The 18,832-nt window shown below is 40.4% G+C and overlaps 1 protein-coding gene and 1 pseudogene across 1 annotated transcript; one reads left to right on the top strand and one right to left on the bottom strand.

Moving 5' to 3' along the window:
• The first annotated feature begins 8,979 nt into the window (after window positions 1–8,979).
• On the top strand, window positions 8,980–12,021 carry LOC121711176 (annotated as a pseudogene).
• Window positions 12,022–12,921: 900 nt separating this feature from the next.
• On the bottom strand, window positions 12,922–18,111 carry LOC121711177. Its single transcript, XM_042094538.1, has 4 exons — window positions 17,688–18,111; window positions 14,856–15,455; window positions 14,679–14,764; window positions 12,922–13,744 (listed from the first exon to the last, which is right to left on the bottom strand). Exons 1-4 carry the CDS (start codon window positions 17,871–17,873, stop codon window positions 13,159–13,161), a joined length of 1,458 nt encoding a protein of 485 aa, XP_041950472.1. The 5' UTR covers window positions 17,874–18,111; the 3' UTR covers window positions 12,922–13,158.
• Between the last annotated feature and the right edge of the window lie 721 nt (window positions 18,112–18,832).

Genomic DNA, 18,832 nt, shown 5'->3' on the forward strand with positions numbered 1-18,832 from the left:
CCCCCGCACCACCACAACACACGCACACACACACATGTACACACACACACACACACACACACACACACCCTACTCCCAACCTCCAAGGGACAACAAATTCCTGAATCATACAGCAACATGTTGGAATAGTCATTCTTTTCTACCTGCTCCATCCTTCCACTTCCTTTATTTTACTCCATCTTTCTGCATAATGCACTTCCTTGGATTCATAGATCATACATTCAATTTCACAGTAAACTTTAACGTGGTTTTTAAGTCTCCCTATACTCAATTCATGTATGTCGGTTGTTTTGAAGATTAAGATTTTCCAAAATAACAAAATAACAAAATAATGATGTTCTGAAGAGCGTGAGCTTCCGCTGAAAGATCACCCAGAAGCACTGTGAGAAGATCCAATCGCAATATTACATCATAACCCAATAACCACCTTTCCACTTCAATCCAAAACAAAGCAACTGGTGAGCAATACCAGAATAAATTATCTGTTGTCTCCTCCTCCTCCTTACAGAATCGACAACTTGGTGTTAACTCCTTCCCCCAAATCCATAACATTTGTTTCGTAGCTAAATACTTATAGATTAATTTATATTGAAAATATCTTGCTCTTGTATCTATTGTTGTTCCATACAGAGTTGTGAAGACTTGCTTCCATGATATTGGTATGTCTAGCAATCTTTCCCAACTATCAAAAATGTTATAGGGTATTGCCACCAGATTTTTAGCTTGTAGATAAAAATTATACAGTTCTTTATTAACCCTTGCTTTTTTTAGCCACCTGGTCTGTTTTATATCTGGTCTACAAACTAAGTATGAACCTGTAATCGCGTTAACTTTTCTTTTCCATTGTTGTGGTAAGGCTCCAATTAATTGATTGTATTGTTGCAAAGTACATGTTCGCCCATATACTTGTGTTATTTGTGAGTATGACATAAGTCCCCCTTCTTCCTTAATAATATCTTTTACAAACATTATACCTTTTTCAAACATTTGCTTCAAGAACATTGTGGCACCTCCACTCAGTATATTAGAGTTAATCCATAGCATCTGTTGTAAAATTTGGTTATTGTTTTCTGGAGGATGGTACTGAAAGTGCAGCCAACTTTGCAGTGCCTCTGTCAAAAAGGACGACAGTTCAGAAAAAATATCCTTCATTACAAAAAACTGTGAGGGTTGTATTTGTATAAATGGAAATAGTTTTTTTTTCAAACATAGGATGAGCCTTTCCTAAGAGTCTACTAGAAAACCACTCCTTATTGAAATAAAATTTGGGAATGAGGGAGGCCTTTAATGATAGGTTCATAGCCTTCAAGTTCAGCAATTTTGTACCACCTACATTATAGTCATTATATAGATATGTGCGTTTGATTTTATCTTTCTTTCCATTCCATATGAATTTAAATATTTGTTGTTCGTATTCCTTATAAAACGTTTCTGCCGGTGTTGGTAGAGCCAGGATCAGGTAAGTAAACTGTGACACAATCAGTGTATTTACAAGCGTTGTTTTACCAAAGATGGTCAGTTTATTTCCATGCCAGGGCTGTACAATTTTTGAGAGCTTTTTTAATTTGATGTTGAAGTTAAGAGTGGCCATTTCTTCCATATTCTCTGGTATATGGATACCTAATACATCAATGTCTCCATCTGTCCATTTCACTGGCATTTCACATGGTAGTTTGAAATTTGTATATTTTAGTGAACCTAATCTCATTATTTGACATTTTCCATAATTAAGCTTTAATCCAGATATTTTTTGTAAAGTGATCCATATCATTTATGAGGTTTTGCAAGGATGTTATAACTGGTCTGATCATGAAGGTTGTATCATCTGCATACATTAATAGTTTTGAATTTATGCCATTTAATTGCAAACATCTGATGTTTTCATTAGATCTTATTCTTTCTGCCAATATTTCAATAGCTATGATGAATAAATACGGAGATAGGGGACATCCTTGTTTCACTCCTCTTTCAAGAGTGATAGGTTTTGAAAGGTATCCATTATTCATCACTTTACTGGTAGCTCCCTTATACATTACCTTGACCCATGTTATTATAGAATCTCCAAAGCCGAAATACCTTAAACATCTATTAATAAATTCCCACTTCACTTTATCAAATGCTTTTTCAAAATCTGCAATAAAAATAAGTCCTGCCTTTTCTTCTACATCATAATGTTCAATTATTTCCAGTAACTGCCTTATACTATTTGATATATTTCTTCCCTCTATAAACCCTGTTTGATCGTGATGTATTAATGGTGGTAAAACCTTTTTAATCCTAGTTGCTATACATTTAGCTAAAATCTTAGAATCATAACTCTGTAGTGTGAGAGGCCTCCAATTCCTTAAGTGCACTGGGTCCTTATATTTGTCACTTGGTTCTTGTTTTAGCAACAGGGAGATTGCGCTATCACTTTGTGTACCTGTAAGTATACCTTCCATATATGAGAAATTTAAACAATCCATTAAAGTTTTTTTAAGTGTTCGTAAAAAACTTGATATACTTCAATTGGGATACCATCTAGGCCAGGTGTTTTCCCTTTTTTAAAAGACATGATTGAAGAGTAAAGCTCATCTTCCGTTATTTGGCCCTCACATGATTGCTTCTGATCCTCAGTTAATTTCACATGGTTATAGGGGAAGAATAGATCTTCTCTACCCTCTTCCTGATCTTTATCTGAATAAATTTCTGTATAATATGTTTCTATTTCATTCATTATTTCTTCTGGTGTAGTTAGTGTATTCCCATCATTTATCTTAAGTCTATGTATATTCTTCTTGGAACTGTTTCTTTGTTGTAAATTCAAAAAGAACTTATTGCATCTTTCCCCCATTTCCATCCACTTTGCTTTCGTTTTATAATATGAAATGTTGGTCCTCTCATGTATTAGTTGTTCAAACTCGTTTTTGTTTTTGTTCAAGTTTGTCTAGTATATCCTGGGTAGCAGCCTGTTTCTCCACATGTTTTGTCAATATTTCAATCTCTTTTTTAATATTCTGTTCTTTTAATAAGATTAGTTTCTGTCTGTATGATGCCGTTTTAATTGTATGCCCCCTAAAGGCCCATTTAAAGGCTTCCCAAATTACATGTGGGTTGGCTGAGCCTACATTATATGAAAAGAACTCTCTTATAAATTCTGATGTCTTTTCAACAAATGTCAGATCCTCTAACAGTTTTTGATTGAATTTCCAGTACTCCCTGCCTCTTGGGTGTTCTGTCATTTCAAGATGCAGTGATATAAGTTGATGATCAGATCTCAGTTTGTCCTCAATCATTACTTGTTGTTAACTCTAGATACCAGTGAAAATGAAGTAAGAAAGTAATCTATACGGCTTGCTTGATTTTGCCTTCTCCGTGTATATCTTAGTAATTTGGTGTTTCTTAACCTCCATATATCGACCAGGTCTTTCTCATCCATTATTGTTCTAATCTCTTTATATGCTTGTGGGTGATAATTAGTTGTATTTGTCCCTTTACGATCTATTTTGCTGTTTTGGACTATATTATAGTCTCCAACCATTATATAATAGTCACTCACAAACTTAATTCCATTAATAGCATTACTGATGTTTACAAAAAAGTTGGGTTGGTCACCGTTTGGTCCATAAAGATTTATCAGACAAATCTCTTTGTCTTCAATAACAAATTTCACAATGATCCATCTTCCTTGAGGGTCTAATTCTAAGTTATGTATCTTAATATCAAAATGTTTATTAAATAAGATCATCACGCCTCTTGTGTTTTTGAGACCATGTGAAAACAAAACTGAACCACCCCATTCTTCTTTCCAGAGATGTTCATCTGCAGGCACTGAGTGTGTTTCTTGTAAACAAATCATAGAATATTTTTTTTCTTTGAGCCATGTAAATATTTGTAGTCTCTTTCTCTTATTTGCCAACCCATTTACGTTATAGCTAGCTATTAGGAGCATGTCAGTTCCTATTTTTTGTCATAACAGTCATCCACAATATGAAATAAAATACTAGTTGTCTCCTTATCCACCCAAACCCACCCTCATTTTCCCTTTGCTCCTGGACACATCCATACATCCCCCATCCATACATCCCCCTCCATACACATAACCAACCCTCCCCACTACCCCTTAGGCCTGGCCAGTAAGGCAAAACCATCACTGGCGAAACAATGAACAAAGCAAAACACCCACACAAAAGGAAAAAAAGAAAACACATGCAACCTTACAATGCTACACCATGAGTGTTCATTCGATTTCTCCTTGAGTCTATCGATTTTTATCTGGAGTAAAACAGCAACAAAGTCTTGCAATTCTAGCCGCGCTGTTAGTGCGCCAACGGCACACAACGTATAATAATTCTACGACCAGTAGATATCCACCTTCGGGAAACACCTAAGGAAAACATAACAAGAAAAATAGTAGTTCTCTGGTTACTTACCAGGTTTCCATCAATTCAAGAGTTCGACTACTCACTCACAACCAAGTTGTAACTTTGGAATCTCGGTACAGTTGATCATTGATGAATAGTTTATCCATATTAAGCCGCACTTTAATCTTTTTGGCTTTGTGGTCCTTCATGATCGGTAACAGCGCGCACCGTCTTTCCACAATCTCCCGAGGATATTGGTCAAAAGGGCTATTGTAGGGCAGTATTGGTTTTACCAAAATATTTGGCAGTATTTTTAAACTACAAAAATATACACCTTTAAAGTATTTTGACACAAAATACAAAGCCATTTTCTTCAACAAAAATAAAATACAAATGACAAAATACTATTATTTGAAATAATTATTTTGAATCAGAAAATACTGGCTGCAGCAACTCGTCCTAGGAAGCCTAATAAAATATATCCCTCACTAGCAAAGATAATGGCAAACTATTCTGGCAACGTCTCGTTTCATAACTTGCATTTCAAAACTTGCATTTTTGTCCGCTTTTCATCACATTATTATGACCATTAAATGTAGGCTATGCTATTTTGCACGCTAAAATCTGATTCATCATACACAATAAAGAATGGGAACGTAAATTGGATTATGTATTCTAAGTTGTAATTCCTCTGTATGTCCTGTTGGTGACCTCAGTGAGAAGTACTGTTAAGACGCTCTTAGCCGTGAAAGTAATTGTGGTGAATAATTACTTAATATTAATCTTCAGACTGGCAAACTTCAGGAAAAACTCAGGAATCAAGTTTATTCTGTTACAAGCAGAGAGGGTACAAAAAAATGGTCTATGGTCTATGTAGGCCTAGCCCAGGGCCCAGTTCCCCGAAAGCATCTTAAGCCTAAGAGCGTCATAAAGTCCCTCTTACGAACGTCTTAAGATTTGCCGACTGTTTCCCGAAACCATCGTAGCTTAAGAGCGTCGTGAAAACAATCGTAGATCTACGAGTGCTCCAGAGTACTCGTTACCGGCTAAGAGCGTCTTAACAGTACTTCTCACTGAGGTCACCAACAGGACATACAGAGGAATTACAACTTAGAATACATAATCCAATTTACGTTCCCATTCTTTATTGTGTTTACCTGTGATTAATTAGATTTTAGCGTGCAAAATAGCATAGCCTACATTTAATAGTCATAATAATGTGATGACAAGCGGACAAAAATGCAATCAAACGAGAAGTTGCCAAAATAGTTTGACATTATCTTTGCTAAGTGAAGGCTATATTTTATTAGGCCTATGAGGTGAAAAGCGGAGAAACCAACATGTGGTTTAGTCTGTACTGCATCAAAATCTAAGCCTACACATTTCCTCACTTTCTTACTCAACTTCTTTATTATCTTCAAACGTGTTCTTAAGTGACACCGCGAAAAATTATTGCATGGTGCAACAATCTAATCTTAAAATAATTACAATTATTTATGTGTGGTATATAACCTATACTTGGGATGCTTACATGCAGATGTCAAAGTGTTTCTATTTTCGTATTGATGTGAATTAATGTGTAGATCCGAAGTTTAAATGGTAGGCCTATAGCTGTGACATGCAGTCACCTGACATCACCGTCAAATCAGAGGATATTTCAGAACTATTAACGTGGACAGCTCCCCTTAAGAGCATCTTAAGAGCAGTGCACGCGCGTTCACGCTACGAGCATGTTCGGGAAACAGTCGGAAAAACCAAACGAACGATCGTAAGATGAATCATAGAAAACCCTCGTAAGAGCGTGTCTCCGTCGTTATCGGGAAACTGGGCCCAGGCCTGGAAGGCCTAGGTTGGCCTGTAGCCAACTTCTCCCTCTTCCGTTCTACATCCTTCTAGTCTTAGTCTAAGTCCAAGTCTAAAAATCTCTGACAAACATTGCAGTTTAGTTACTTTTGTAAGGGTTAAACAAAGGAGAATTTTGGCGCCAAAACAAGCCCACTTGGTTGGCTCTCCACTTGGCATCAGACACACCTACTCACACCCACTTCACACCTATCTGAATAGCATGAGGAGAGATATCTTATATATCAGAAATATCACTTATAGAATGTTCCAAACATTCTCACAATCAAATCATTACAATCCTTGTACTGAGACTATCACAATGATACCAGACATGAATACATTTACATTTCATGACACATGGATACATTATATCAAGGTAACATCCTTTGTCCTGTGTACCTGATAGCCCTTGAACCACTTCATTAGCATTTCATTGGGGGAGGGGAGGGTGTCTTTGTTTTAAACCAAGAAGGGCCACATGGATAACGGAAACTAGTCTAGAAATTAAATTATTATTAATTTTAACCGTAAAATTATTGCTATCAGCCGGTAACGAGAACTCTGGAGCCCTCGTAGATCTACGAGTGTTTTCATGACGCTCTTAAGCTACGATGGTTTCGGGAAACAGTCAGCAAATCTTAAGACGTTCGTAAGAGGGACTTTACGACGGTCTAAGATGCTTTCGGGGAACTTAACCATCTTAAAGGGACACCAGGCAACGTTTTCGTGTTAATTACTCATCTTCGTAAGTCGGTATATGGTTAAATGACTCATTACACGGCGAATGAAGACTCTCTCGCCCGTCCCTACTGGAAATTAATTAGAAATTCATGCAGCCTGCCCTGAAAATATGTTACATGCAGTCGGTTAACATGCATTTTTCACGGTAGGGTAGCCTACACCTATGGGGTAGACTACCCACAGGGCCGGCGGAAGGCATTTGCCCTGGGTGCCATCTACCAGGGGTGCCACAGCGTGGCGAGCTATAGGCTACAACATTGAAAACACATTGATTGTCCAAAAATGACATAGACGGTTTCAATGCGGAAGCAGTAAGTAATTCATCCCAGCTGTCCCAGCTGTTTTTTCCCCCGTGTAAAGGCAGGAGTTTCAACCCTCGCACAGTACAAGCCAACTTGATCCTGAATCCTAAAGCCACGATCTGCTAGGATCAAGTCTCCTGGTAGGAGATTATCCAAAAACCCACTGTTTGCTGTAATGTGCTGATCAGTTGTCCGCCCCCCCCCCCCCCCCAGCCCTTGGAGATGAAGGAGATTACTCCTTGTGGTGTTATACCTATTAGGTATTTCATGGTGTGAGATTTATACTGGGAATATGTTTGTGCCCTTGCCTTCAGATCTTTTGGTTTGTCCATTGTAATTTTGAAACAGTCTATAATCGACATGCAATTTTTAAAAGACTTTCTAAAACACATTGGCAGAGATGTTAGTACATTTGCTCTTTCAGGCCATACCACACACACAGGTACTAAATTGTCATTTAGGATGTTAATTACATTTGTAAAAACTCTTGAAATAGTAGACATATGCACACCAAACAGACCAAACAAAAAAGCAATAGGAAGATTAAGCCTAATCCTCATTAAAGATAATAGTAGCTGGTGGAAGATGGAGAGGTTTGCCATATCCTTAAGTAATGGCGTCACCAGATTAATTATTGCAATAAAGACTTTATAGTTCGGCAGTCCTGTAAATGTTTTAAGTTTGTCAGCGTTTTGAAATGTGCTTTGTATCAGATCTGAGGGCTTCAGCTTGTCTTTCAGAGCGAAGGTCTCACCCCGGAGTTGCTGACACTCAAATTGAAGTGACTTGATGTGGTCTGCAGTGAGGTCTGTTTGGCACATTGCATCACATTTGCCACTAGTTTCACTGATATTAGCCTCTTCTACAATCTCCTCTTCAGCCTCACCTACAATCTCCTCTTCAGCCTCACCTAACACACTCGTCTCAGCTGAGAGACTGAGGAGTGCCCTGGCAGCTTCGCGTTTGGACGTTTCCCGCTGCTTTTTTTCCCTTCATTGCCTCTCTGACCTCATACTTCCCTAGACGTCCCAGGGCTCGTCGTTTCACAGGGGACTTGGTGTGCGCAAACACTGATGGCACATAATCAGGCGATAAAGGGTCATCACTCTTCTGTCCTGATAAAATAAATCAGTAAGTCGGTCGTCAACTGCCATCCATAGGACTTAACTGGGATTTTAAAACCGCCACTCCATCAGTGTTTCATTGAATATAGGACCACAACATCCACCACAGGGGTCAGAGGTGATCTCAGCAGTCACAGATATATATATCCATATGGCTTAGATTCTATGGATCTTGTTCTAATGATTTCATTCAATTTATTTATATTCAATGATTAGATGATCAGTGTTAGGTGAGGCTGAAGAGGAGAATGTAGAAGAGGCTGGTATCAGTGAAACTAGTGGCACATATGATGTAATGTGCCAAACAGACTTCACTTCAGACTGCATCAAGTCGCTTCAATTTGAGTGAGCTTCAATATGACAACAGCCTAGTCATAAAATATAGGGAAGATATCTATCTATCTATCTATCTATAATATTGATATATCTGTGGACTTATAGCCTACTTATCTATCTGTATTAACCACTTACAGATGACACTGTTTGAGACTGATCAGTGAATTCTGACATTAGGCTACATTGTGAATGGGTAACGTTAGACTGCACAGCCCCATCACGCTAGTTGGCATTTGCCCATAACACAGGCCACTCATGTTACAAATTTGACTGGGTCTCCATCTGGACATGGATGATGGTATGGCATTACACAGATTAAGTACAAGTAATTGGGAAATACATGAATCTTACCTTGTAAAAAATGTTCGTTGCAAATCCTCGAGTACTTGGAGGGCTGCCAGTCCTTTCTGCTTATAGCAGCAACCCATCGCTGCCTTCTCTCCACATCGAATGGTATCCGATAAAACGAAACATTGGCTTTACCCTGCCTATTGGCACAGCCAACTGCACAACAAGAAATAACCATGGTACACGAACACGAACGAACGAACAAACACGTACCAGATAATGTCTATTTTGCTTGCCGTCCGCCGACTAGAGCATAGCTTTTCCTATACTTCCGCCGTCCGTCATGGAGTTCATAATTCGCGCGAGTTTTGCGTGACGTCACTAGCAAGGGGTCAATACATAAGCCTCGTTGGCTGCCATGCCTGTTTGTTGACGAACATGTTGTGATCATCGAGGAAGTAGTTCTAGGAAAAAAGATGAACATATCAGAAATAAAATATCAACGTTGAGATGCTGGACTGCAGTTTGGCAAGCCCGGAGACAGTCCAGTGCATTCGGAGTTCATAACCTTCCTTGTCACGGGTTAGTCTGTTCAACATAGTGTTCTTGTCTTAATGCGTAGGCTACGTAGCCTACACTATGCCAAGTGACCAATCTCTCTGTGGGTTTCAGTCTCTAAGATGGACATGCAGCGGTACTTTAAAAATGACATGGACACTCTTCAATGCGAGGTGCGCAGGCACTACTCGGGCGGGACGCCGGAGCGCTGGCCCAGCTTGGGAGCCCAGGAGCACGACAACTGGTTTATCTGCACACTGCGCCACACCGAGGGACTCGGTGTTTGTTATCACTTCTTTCCTCACACATAGTACTAATGTTACGCAGCCAGACCTCCAACAGTGGATTCCAGTTGCAGGTAGACATAATCAGCACCACAGGTAAAGTCAGTGTCATTGCTGTGTATTTAGAGAACAGAGTACGATAATAACTGTGGTAATATTACCATACAGTTTATGCCTTTCCACATGCCTGTTTCTGTGCCTGGCCAGCTGTAATGTTGATGTTCAGCAACACCCCCACTGTGGTGGTTGCCCTTATGAAGGAGCAGACCCTGAACTGTGAGTTCGCTGTAGACCACAAGGCAGCCCACCTCACTGTGGAGTGGCACCTGCAGTGCAAAGGCCACCGCTCCAAGCTCTTCAGCTACTCCAGCCACACGGGCCAGAGTGAGGGCAGTGGTGTGTCTGTGAAGGCCATTGCTAAGGGAGACGCGTCTCTCAAGATCCCCCTCACAAGGGAAACCAGTGAGGGCACCTACGTCTGCTCGGTGCACGTACCCCCAATCGCCGGCAGTCACAGCATGGCCCTGCAGCTCATGGGTGAGAGACTCTTACGGGGGGGATAAAAACATGACATGACTCAAAAAGATCAAATTTTATTATTAGGATTAGTGTTTGTTTACAGTCTTTACACTTTACAAAGCACTCCATTTTCAGCCTCGGCTTAGTAAATGGCAAAGTAACTTGGTCAGTCATGCACCATTCCATTCAAATAATCAACCTTTCGCCAGAATAATGAACCATTTTTAATGGTTCTGTCATGTTTTGCTTGACCAGCATTTCTGAATTAGGCTGAAGCTGAAAACTTTTATCCTGTGCTTCATGCTCTTCCTGCACTTCAACTTTTTCAGAGCCTCCCCGTGTGTCCCTGAATGTGAACTCTGAGGTGTCTCCGTCTGAGGGGGAGTTGCAGAGAGTGGAGTGTGTAGCAACAGACTACTACCCCCTGGACGTGCACATAGAGTGGTTGAAGGAGTCTCTTACCCCAGGAGCAAGCCGCGTGCCTGAAGTGTTGAATACTCTAGGTATTGTCATGTTGTCTAGCCACCGCCACAATCCGTACGGCACCTACTCCCTCACTGCCTATTTCCTGCTCAAGCCCACCCTCCAGGACTCTGGGCATCGTTACACATGCAGGGTGTCGCACAATGCTCTGCAAATGCCCATCCGGAAGAGCTTCACCCTCAGTGTCACAGGTTAGTAGCTTACTGTCACAGAGTTATGATTAAAACTGTACATATTAAATCATGCAGGATTTTAAACATAGCTCTTAACATAGCTTTTAATGTCCTCCTGGCTTTGCTGCTCTTATCGATGTCTATTTCTATGCTAGCAGGCATGATGAATCTTAAAGTCATGAGAGCAACCAGTAAAGAAAATATAGTTGTTGAGGTTTTTTTTGTTTGTTTCCTGACAGAGAAAGATTCATATCTGTGGTACCTACCTCCTTTTCTGGCAATAATTGGAATCCTGGCTTTGCTGCTGTCCAAACATGCAGGTACATAAATAGCCTCCTGTGTTACTGTAATTTATTTTGTGACAGGTTTCAACACAATATGAGTCTATTTTACACATTGAATGTTTAGCAATGTACTAACATATTATAACTTACTTTTTCTGTTGCAGGATCAAAAGCATAAGGGAAATCGCATATATTGAAGATATTGAGTATTTCCCACAGGGAAGGAATTCACGACTAGAATGGAGGATCCATCGCTATAAGGGGTTCACCAAGAGTTGCTGATCTGCAAGTTGGATTTCCAGTGTCTACTCCAGGCTACTCTGATCAGACTGCTCGGACTTCAGATCTGTGTTTCCAGAGCTCTACAGATGGCCCAAAGAGATTTCAAGAACCCCGTGCTCTGTGTTGCTCAGCCTACGGCAAGACACTCGCCATCATCCATGGACTTGACTCGTTTGTTGTCTCTGTCTATGTCTTCGAGTAAAATACTTTGAGTGGCCTCTTGTGTTAGAAATGTTTAGGCCTACTTTACTTTTTTTTTTACTTTTTCGGGTCAATATTAGATGTTCATTTAAATTGCACTCTTGACTCCATTGGACTCCTTGGATCAAGCCGAGTACAACACACCCTATGATGATGGAACTCATAAGGGAAGGAAACTGGGAAAGGAATCAAGGAAACTGTTTTAGCCTACTTATGTGTGCAATGCTTATTTATGTTAAATAAATATACTTGATTTCTTTCCAGCCTCTGAGTGGTTTCTAAGTGGTTTGAGTTGAGTTGAATCACTATTATCTTTAATGAGGATTAGGCTTAATCTTCCTATTGCTTTTTTGTCATATCTGTTTGGTGTGCATATGTCTACTATTTCAAGAGTTTTTACAAATGTAATTAACATCCTAAATGACAATTTAGTACCTGTGTGTGTGGTATGGCCTGAAAGAGCAAATGTACTAACATCTCTGCCAATGTGTTTTAGAAAGTCTTTTAAAAATTGCATGTCGATTATAGACTGTTTCGAAATTACAATGGACAAACCAAAAGATCTGAAGGCAAGGGCACAAACATATTCCTAGTATAAATCTCACACCATGAAATACCTAATAGGTATAACACCACAAGGAGTAATCTCCTTCATCTCCAAGGGCTGGGGGGGGGGGGGGGGGGGGGCGGACAACTGATCAGCACATTACAGCAAACAGTGGGTTTTTGGATAATCTCCTACCAGGAGACTTGATCCTAGCAGATCGTGGCTTTAGGATTCAGGATCAAGTTGGCTTGTACTGTGCGAGGGTTGAAACTCCTGTCTTTACACGGGGGAAAAAACAGCTGGGTGCGGTTGAACTGGAAGATTCCAGGAAACTGGCATCAGTCCGCATACATGTGGAGAGGGTAATTGGTCAAGCACGGTCCAAGTACAAAATGTTGCATGGACCTGTGCCCATTAGTCTTCTGATGAAGTCATCAGAAGAAGAAGAGTTCACCTCTTTTGACAAAATAGTCAGAGTGGCATGTGCCCTGACGAATCTGTGCCCCTCAGTGGTGCCAATTGATTAACTTTGAAACCTCTCTGTTAAAGAATTGATTTAAAACGTAGTGAGATCAGTTATTAATCACATTTATTTGAGTAACAGTTCCAAGTGTAAATAGTTGTACCAGTACATACATTTACAATCAAATGTTTACTTCTCCATGTAGCTTTTCTTTTCTTTATACATATTTACTGGTTTGTCTGTGGTGTCTGTCTAAAAAGTTCACCTTGACCTTGGTAACCGGGCGCTGTTGTTTGATTGTACAGATACACACACGCAACCAAAATTTCATATTAAGTCATATTAATTATAAGTCATATTAATTATTCTTGATAAACACTTAATGTTAAACTAAAATAATAAGGCTAAAGCAGATAGTTGGCCCTACTCCTCCTCCAGTCCTTGTGTCCAAGTCTGTGGACTGTGTTTTGTCTGACAGCAATCTATCTGGGCATGTATATGTCTTGGCCAATAACTCAGATAAAATGGCTGACCTATAAAAGGCCTCGACATTCTGCACTGCTTCTGTAAAGAAGTCGGCATCAGGCAAAATCCTCTGTATGAAATTGGATGTAGACCACACCATGAAGTCGCAAAACTTTCGCTTTGTCACAAACAACTGGGCTTGCACCTGGTAGTGGTATTGATGATCTCTGTTAAGTGCATATGTACCATCTGTGTTCTCAATGCAGAAATGTTTCTTTTCAGTGGCGCTGAGGATTCCGGTGTCTTTGGCACAGTGTGGACACTTGATCTCCAAAATACCATCGCCACAGCAGGAGCAGGACAGCAAGGCATCTGGAGATGCCCCAAGGTAGGGACAGGAGGGATCAATGTGGAGACCGGCATCACAAACACTCAGGTCCTGATGCTGTTGTGTAGCGTAAGCCTCGTACATTTTTCTGGCTTTTAATTCATGTTCACATCCCCATCTGAAAATTAGAAAAATCATGTCAGTTATCATAGCTCTATCAGTGCCCTTTACATTGGATTTCCTCTCTCATTTCCCTAATAACTATAAGTACTATAGATGCCAGTACTGAAAATTGGCCTTATCTTAATAGCACATAATATTCTCTAGTATCATATTCTATCACAGACTAGTTTAAAAAGGTGTAAATTAAATAACAGGAACATTTGGAATACATAAGCAAAGGACCTACACCATACACCTGAGAGGACACATACAGTAGATAAGGGCACTCAAAGACATTGAGGAATGTATCTTTCATCATGTTTGTAACTTCATGTTGATAATTTGTAATACTGACTCTGCAATAAATATTCCAATAATAAATGCATTTCTTTGATGTTTTTTTTTAACAAAGCAGGGGCCTTCTAACCTGGCAATAGCCAGATGAATTTCGCTCCGCCTAGCTCCACTCATCGTGACGTGCTACTTTAACCACTCACATCGAAGCCAACCCGTGACGCTAATAACAGACTCACAGTTGCTTCTACGCTATGTCCCGCTAATGAAACTCCCGCCCTGCGTCCTGATTGGCTAAACCATAAAGTTGGTTGGAGAAATCACTCTCAATGGAAGAGGTCCCAGATGGATGTGAGTGAAGCTAGGCGGAGCTAAGCGGAACGACATTCATCTGGCTAGGGTCAGGTTAGGGGCCTTCTACATTAGTACACAAAATGTTTTGCATACATTTAGTTGATACGTAACAATTCAAAGCACAGCTAATGTCTTTACTCACTTACATTATGGTGAAATTAAAAATAAATTGAATGTTTGTGTCATTATGTCACAAATGCCTGGTCGCTACTGTTGAAAATCTGCATAGATCAGGGTAACAGATCTGCCTAATTAGGGATTTGGAAGGATTTGTAGGGTCTGTCCTTGCAGCTGACTTGAACCTGGATGCCGTCACCCTACCAGCCCTCATGTCAAACCATAGCCTTGACTTTCCCTGTTGTCGCGTCTCTTCCTCAACTTTTACTGCCTACAACAATGCAAATTATAGAAGATGAAATGAATGACATGACACTTTGATGCACATTTTAGTCATATGAGATAAAGAGAAATTAATATACCTGCTCTGGTGTAACTTCCATATCATTGAATACCGCATCACATTTTTTCAGGTCAGAGGCAGACAGCTTCCGGTTCTGAGCACTGTACAACTCAATCAGAGGCTGTGGTAGACCCAGAGACACCACCTTTGGTTGAAACTGTTTACAATAGTCCGGCAATATGCGTAGGATACCACTCTTCTCTGAAGGGTTTGGAGTTGCATCATCCAGAGCCCTGTAGAATTGTTCTATGGCTGCTGCAGACACACCCATTTCCCCCCCCCCCCCCCCCCCCCCCGATGGACGACCTGAATGGCTTTTGTTATGTACACCACAACGCTTTTTGGCAGGATTTGAGAAATCAATTTCCGATCCTTCTTTGTACAGAGCCTTGCCCGCTTTCACAGGAGGAAGTCCCCACTGTCTGGGCCCATCAGTGCAGCTTCTGTCTTCCAGGTGTTTCACAGCAGATTCTACCGCGTACAGCAGAGCTGTTACGTGGGAGCACACCTCTCCCAGGCCCGCTTTACACGTACAGTGGCCGCACACAACTGTCCCATCCTTCTTCAAAGACACCCATGGTTTTAATTGGGTTTCAGACAGTGACTGGCTATGATGAACCTTCAATTACAGAAAGTGGCATAATTAGATTATTTTTACTTGAATGTTATTGTGATGTTATTGTTTACTGCAGCAATGACACCATAAATGCCTAAATTACTATGCTGTGTCTAAGTGCTAAAATCTAATAGGCTACAGCGAAAATAATCACAGTTAAGAAGATGGCTAGAAGTTACAATTAGGCCTATGTGTGGTTACTACCAGACATGTGGACTCGAGTCACATGACTTGGACTCGAGTCAGACTCGAGTCATGATTTTAATGACTTCAGACTTGACTTGATAAAATTCGGCATGACTTGCGACTCGACTTGGACTTGAATACTATTCACTCGAGACTTGACTCGGACTTTGCCTCTTTGACTTGTGACGACTTGACATGTCTCGAGTCAAAAACTAAATTTCCTGATCGTGGACCAGTCACCCCAGAGATGCTTTCCCTCCGCGACTAAAAAAAAAAAAATAGCGGAGACAAGCGGCCAGTCCAGAGCACAGTTCAGTGCTGCCGCTACCCCCACATGTGTGTAGGGCACCAAGAGACAGAGAAACGACCAACATTTAGCTAATAACTAGTAGCTTTACTGCAAACTGATTTGCACTCTTGTTAGAGAACGTTTACAATGTCAAAATGCACCAACAGCATGTTACATAAAGATGATACTTTTCGAGTCCTCTCCATTAAGATCCAACTTGAACTTATGCTAGCCTACTCCATTTAATTGAGAACCCCATCTAAGCACGCACGAGAGGGAGAGAAAACGAGTGGCAGGTTCCAGCTGGCTTGTCATTGTTGATGATGATTGATATTTTCTTTTAAATATAAGAAACGTATAAAAGGAAATCATGAAGGCAACAAATACGAGATTAGGGGAAATTGCGGATTTATCCGGTTCTCACTACTGTTATAAACTATGAGATCCAGGTCACTATGACATAGGCTGCACTCACTGTGATTTGGAAAGTGGACAAGAATATGAAGAGTTGTCTTTGCCTTTGTTTAATGGAAATGGTGAGTCTTGAAGTAGGCCTATTCAATAATTTGTTTACATGAAGCACATTGATATGCCGATTGAAACGCATTCCACTCAGCTAGCTAGGTGGCTACTGGCTACCAGGCTCATAATTCACATTTAATTGCAAACAGAAAATGTCAAGCAAGCATCATGTCATACATGCATCTATTTCCAAAGGAATGAAAGCTGTTTGTGCCAACTTAATATAATGCTTATCATTGTTAATATTGTGCTATTCATGTGGCACAAACAATGTTTGAGTTTGTGGACTAGCCATAGGAATGGAGCTGGTAAAAAAGATCATTATGAGAATGTGTGGACAGTGGCACACAATGGGCTTAAAGTGACAGTGCACCATTTACAAATGAGATAAACAGCATCACATGTGTAGTATTTCTTAAGAAATTAATACTTTAAAACAAAATTACTGTGTCATTATTATCTTTTAAATAATATAAAAGTGTTGACCTTGGCTTCCCTTATGAGTCGCCACTGGCAGACAGCCTAATAAATTGTTTGCAGGCAAATCTGTGGCCTAGCACAGTGAAATGCCATCAGTCAAATTATTACTCATCCTTACAGTGGGCTCCGAAATTTGGAAAAACAATATTTTTATTTGTCATGTAGCTATCCGTTTTGTACAGATTACTCAGGTATGCACATGTGTATATTGTATGCGCATGCATATATCGTAAAAGATTTCAAGACAGAAACATTGAACATATTTTAATCTATATTTATAAAAAATAATTCTGTGGATTAGATGGAAGTGTTAAAATTATGATCGATAGTCTAATAATGCCATTATTAAGTGAAGAGTACCTGATGACTTGTTCAGGACTTGAAAAAGATTGGGACTTGGACTTGGACTCGACTTGGCTTTGATGAGACTTGGACTTGGACTCGACTTGCCCTTCTCTGTATTTACTTGGGACTTGACTTGGACTTGAGTGCTAAGACTTGGGACTTACTTGTGACTTGCCAAACAGTGACTTGGTCCCACCTCTGGTTACTACTGATCATATACACACAACGTGTGATAGAATTAATGACTGCATTTCCCAGAGCTGGGAGGCGTTTAGGCATCAATTAGAAAGTTGCATTGCATTGGCACACCCAGTGAACAACGGTATGTGGGTAGCCACGACCGACCCTTTCCTCTAAAAACATAAGCTACGTGTTATAGACAATACAAAATAAACCCTAGATTGATGTCTTACCTTTGCCATTATGAGGTACCTCCCCCTGCCGTGAGTGTAGCATCGCGTATTTGTAACCCAGCCAGCTACAAAGAACTGGTAGGCATCCAGACTTTTAAAGGCCTTTAGATCAGCTCCAGTGTATGGGGATACCCCGTTTACCACATAGTGATATAAGTCGTGTGGACTGAAGTCGGAAGAATCCATAAATAGTATTGTTATTAATAATGTATTTAACGGTGTTATTTAAATACATTATTAATAACAATACTATTTATGGATTCTATCGTTGTTGTGCCGTTATCGTTGGAAGTAGGGCATCTGGTAGGTGCTCACAAAGATCGGTATTTAGATAAATTGAAGATCGCCGGATTAGATACAGACCCTTACCTTCTTCCTCCCTCCGTTTTCACGGACCTCATCCAATCGCCTAACCTGCCCGACTTCAGTCCACACGACTTATATCACTATGTGGTAATATACATAGACATAATATACATAGACGCCGCATCGACCGCTGCTCCCTACTAGCGCTGACGAGATTTGGAGCCGCCATCTTGGACCGGTCATCCACTCCACTCAGTGTAATTTGTTTGGCCGGTGCAATGAGCTGTCAGCACACTTAATTAATCATATCTCACTGAATACCGAACAGATTTTCACGCGGTTTTTTTTGCTGCAAAGGTCATACATGTAGCTATGATACAGGCCACATTGTTCGAAAATACAAAATACAACCAATAGTACGGTAATGTTAAATCTTACTTGTGAAAAGTAAATCCCCCGAGTATGGTCCGCCGATTTGAGCAGGAACATGCTGCACAGTGCTGTCATCTTGTGTTTTCTGCTGCAACGCAATGAGGAGTATGACCGGTCCAAGATGGCGGCCGCATTTCTTGTTTCCAGCAGCCAATGCGGCATCTATGTATATTATGTCTATGGTAATATATATATATTACGCATTGGCCGTGAGACACACGCATTTGATTGGTTTCACACACTCACACGCCACACCCCCGATTTCTCACGCTGAAGTGTCAACCCGGTCGGTCAGATGCCTGAAAAATGAGTTTAGCCTATCTATAGATCTACCTGTTGAGCCACGGTTATGCTTTCAGAGACGGTGAGAGGGTTCAAGAGCACCCCCTGTCTGTGGAATTTTATAA

The sequence above is a fragment of the Alosa sapidissima genome, chromosome 6, assembly GCF_018492685.1.
Source record: "Alosa sapidissima isolate fAloSap1 chromosome 6, fAloSap1.pri, whole genome shotgun sequence".
NCBI lineage: Eukaryota > Metazoa > Chordata > Actinopteri > Clupeiformes > Clupeidae > Alosa > Alosa sapidissima.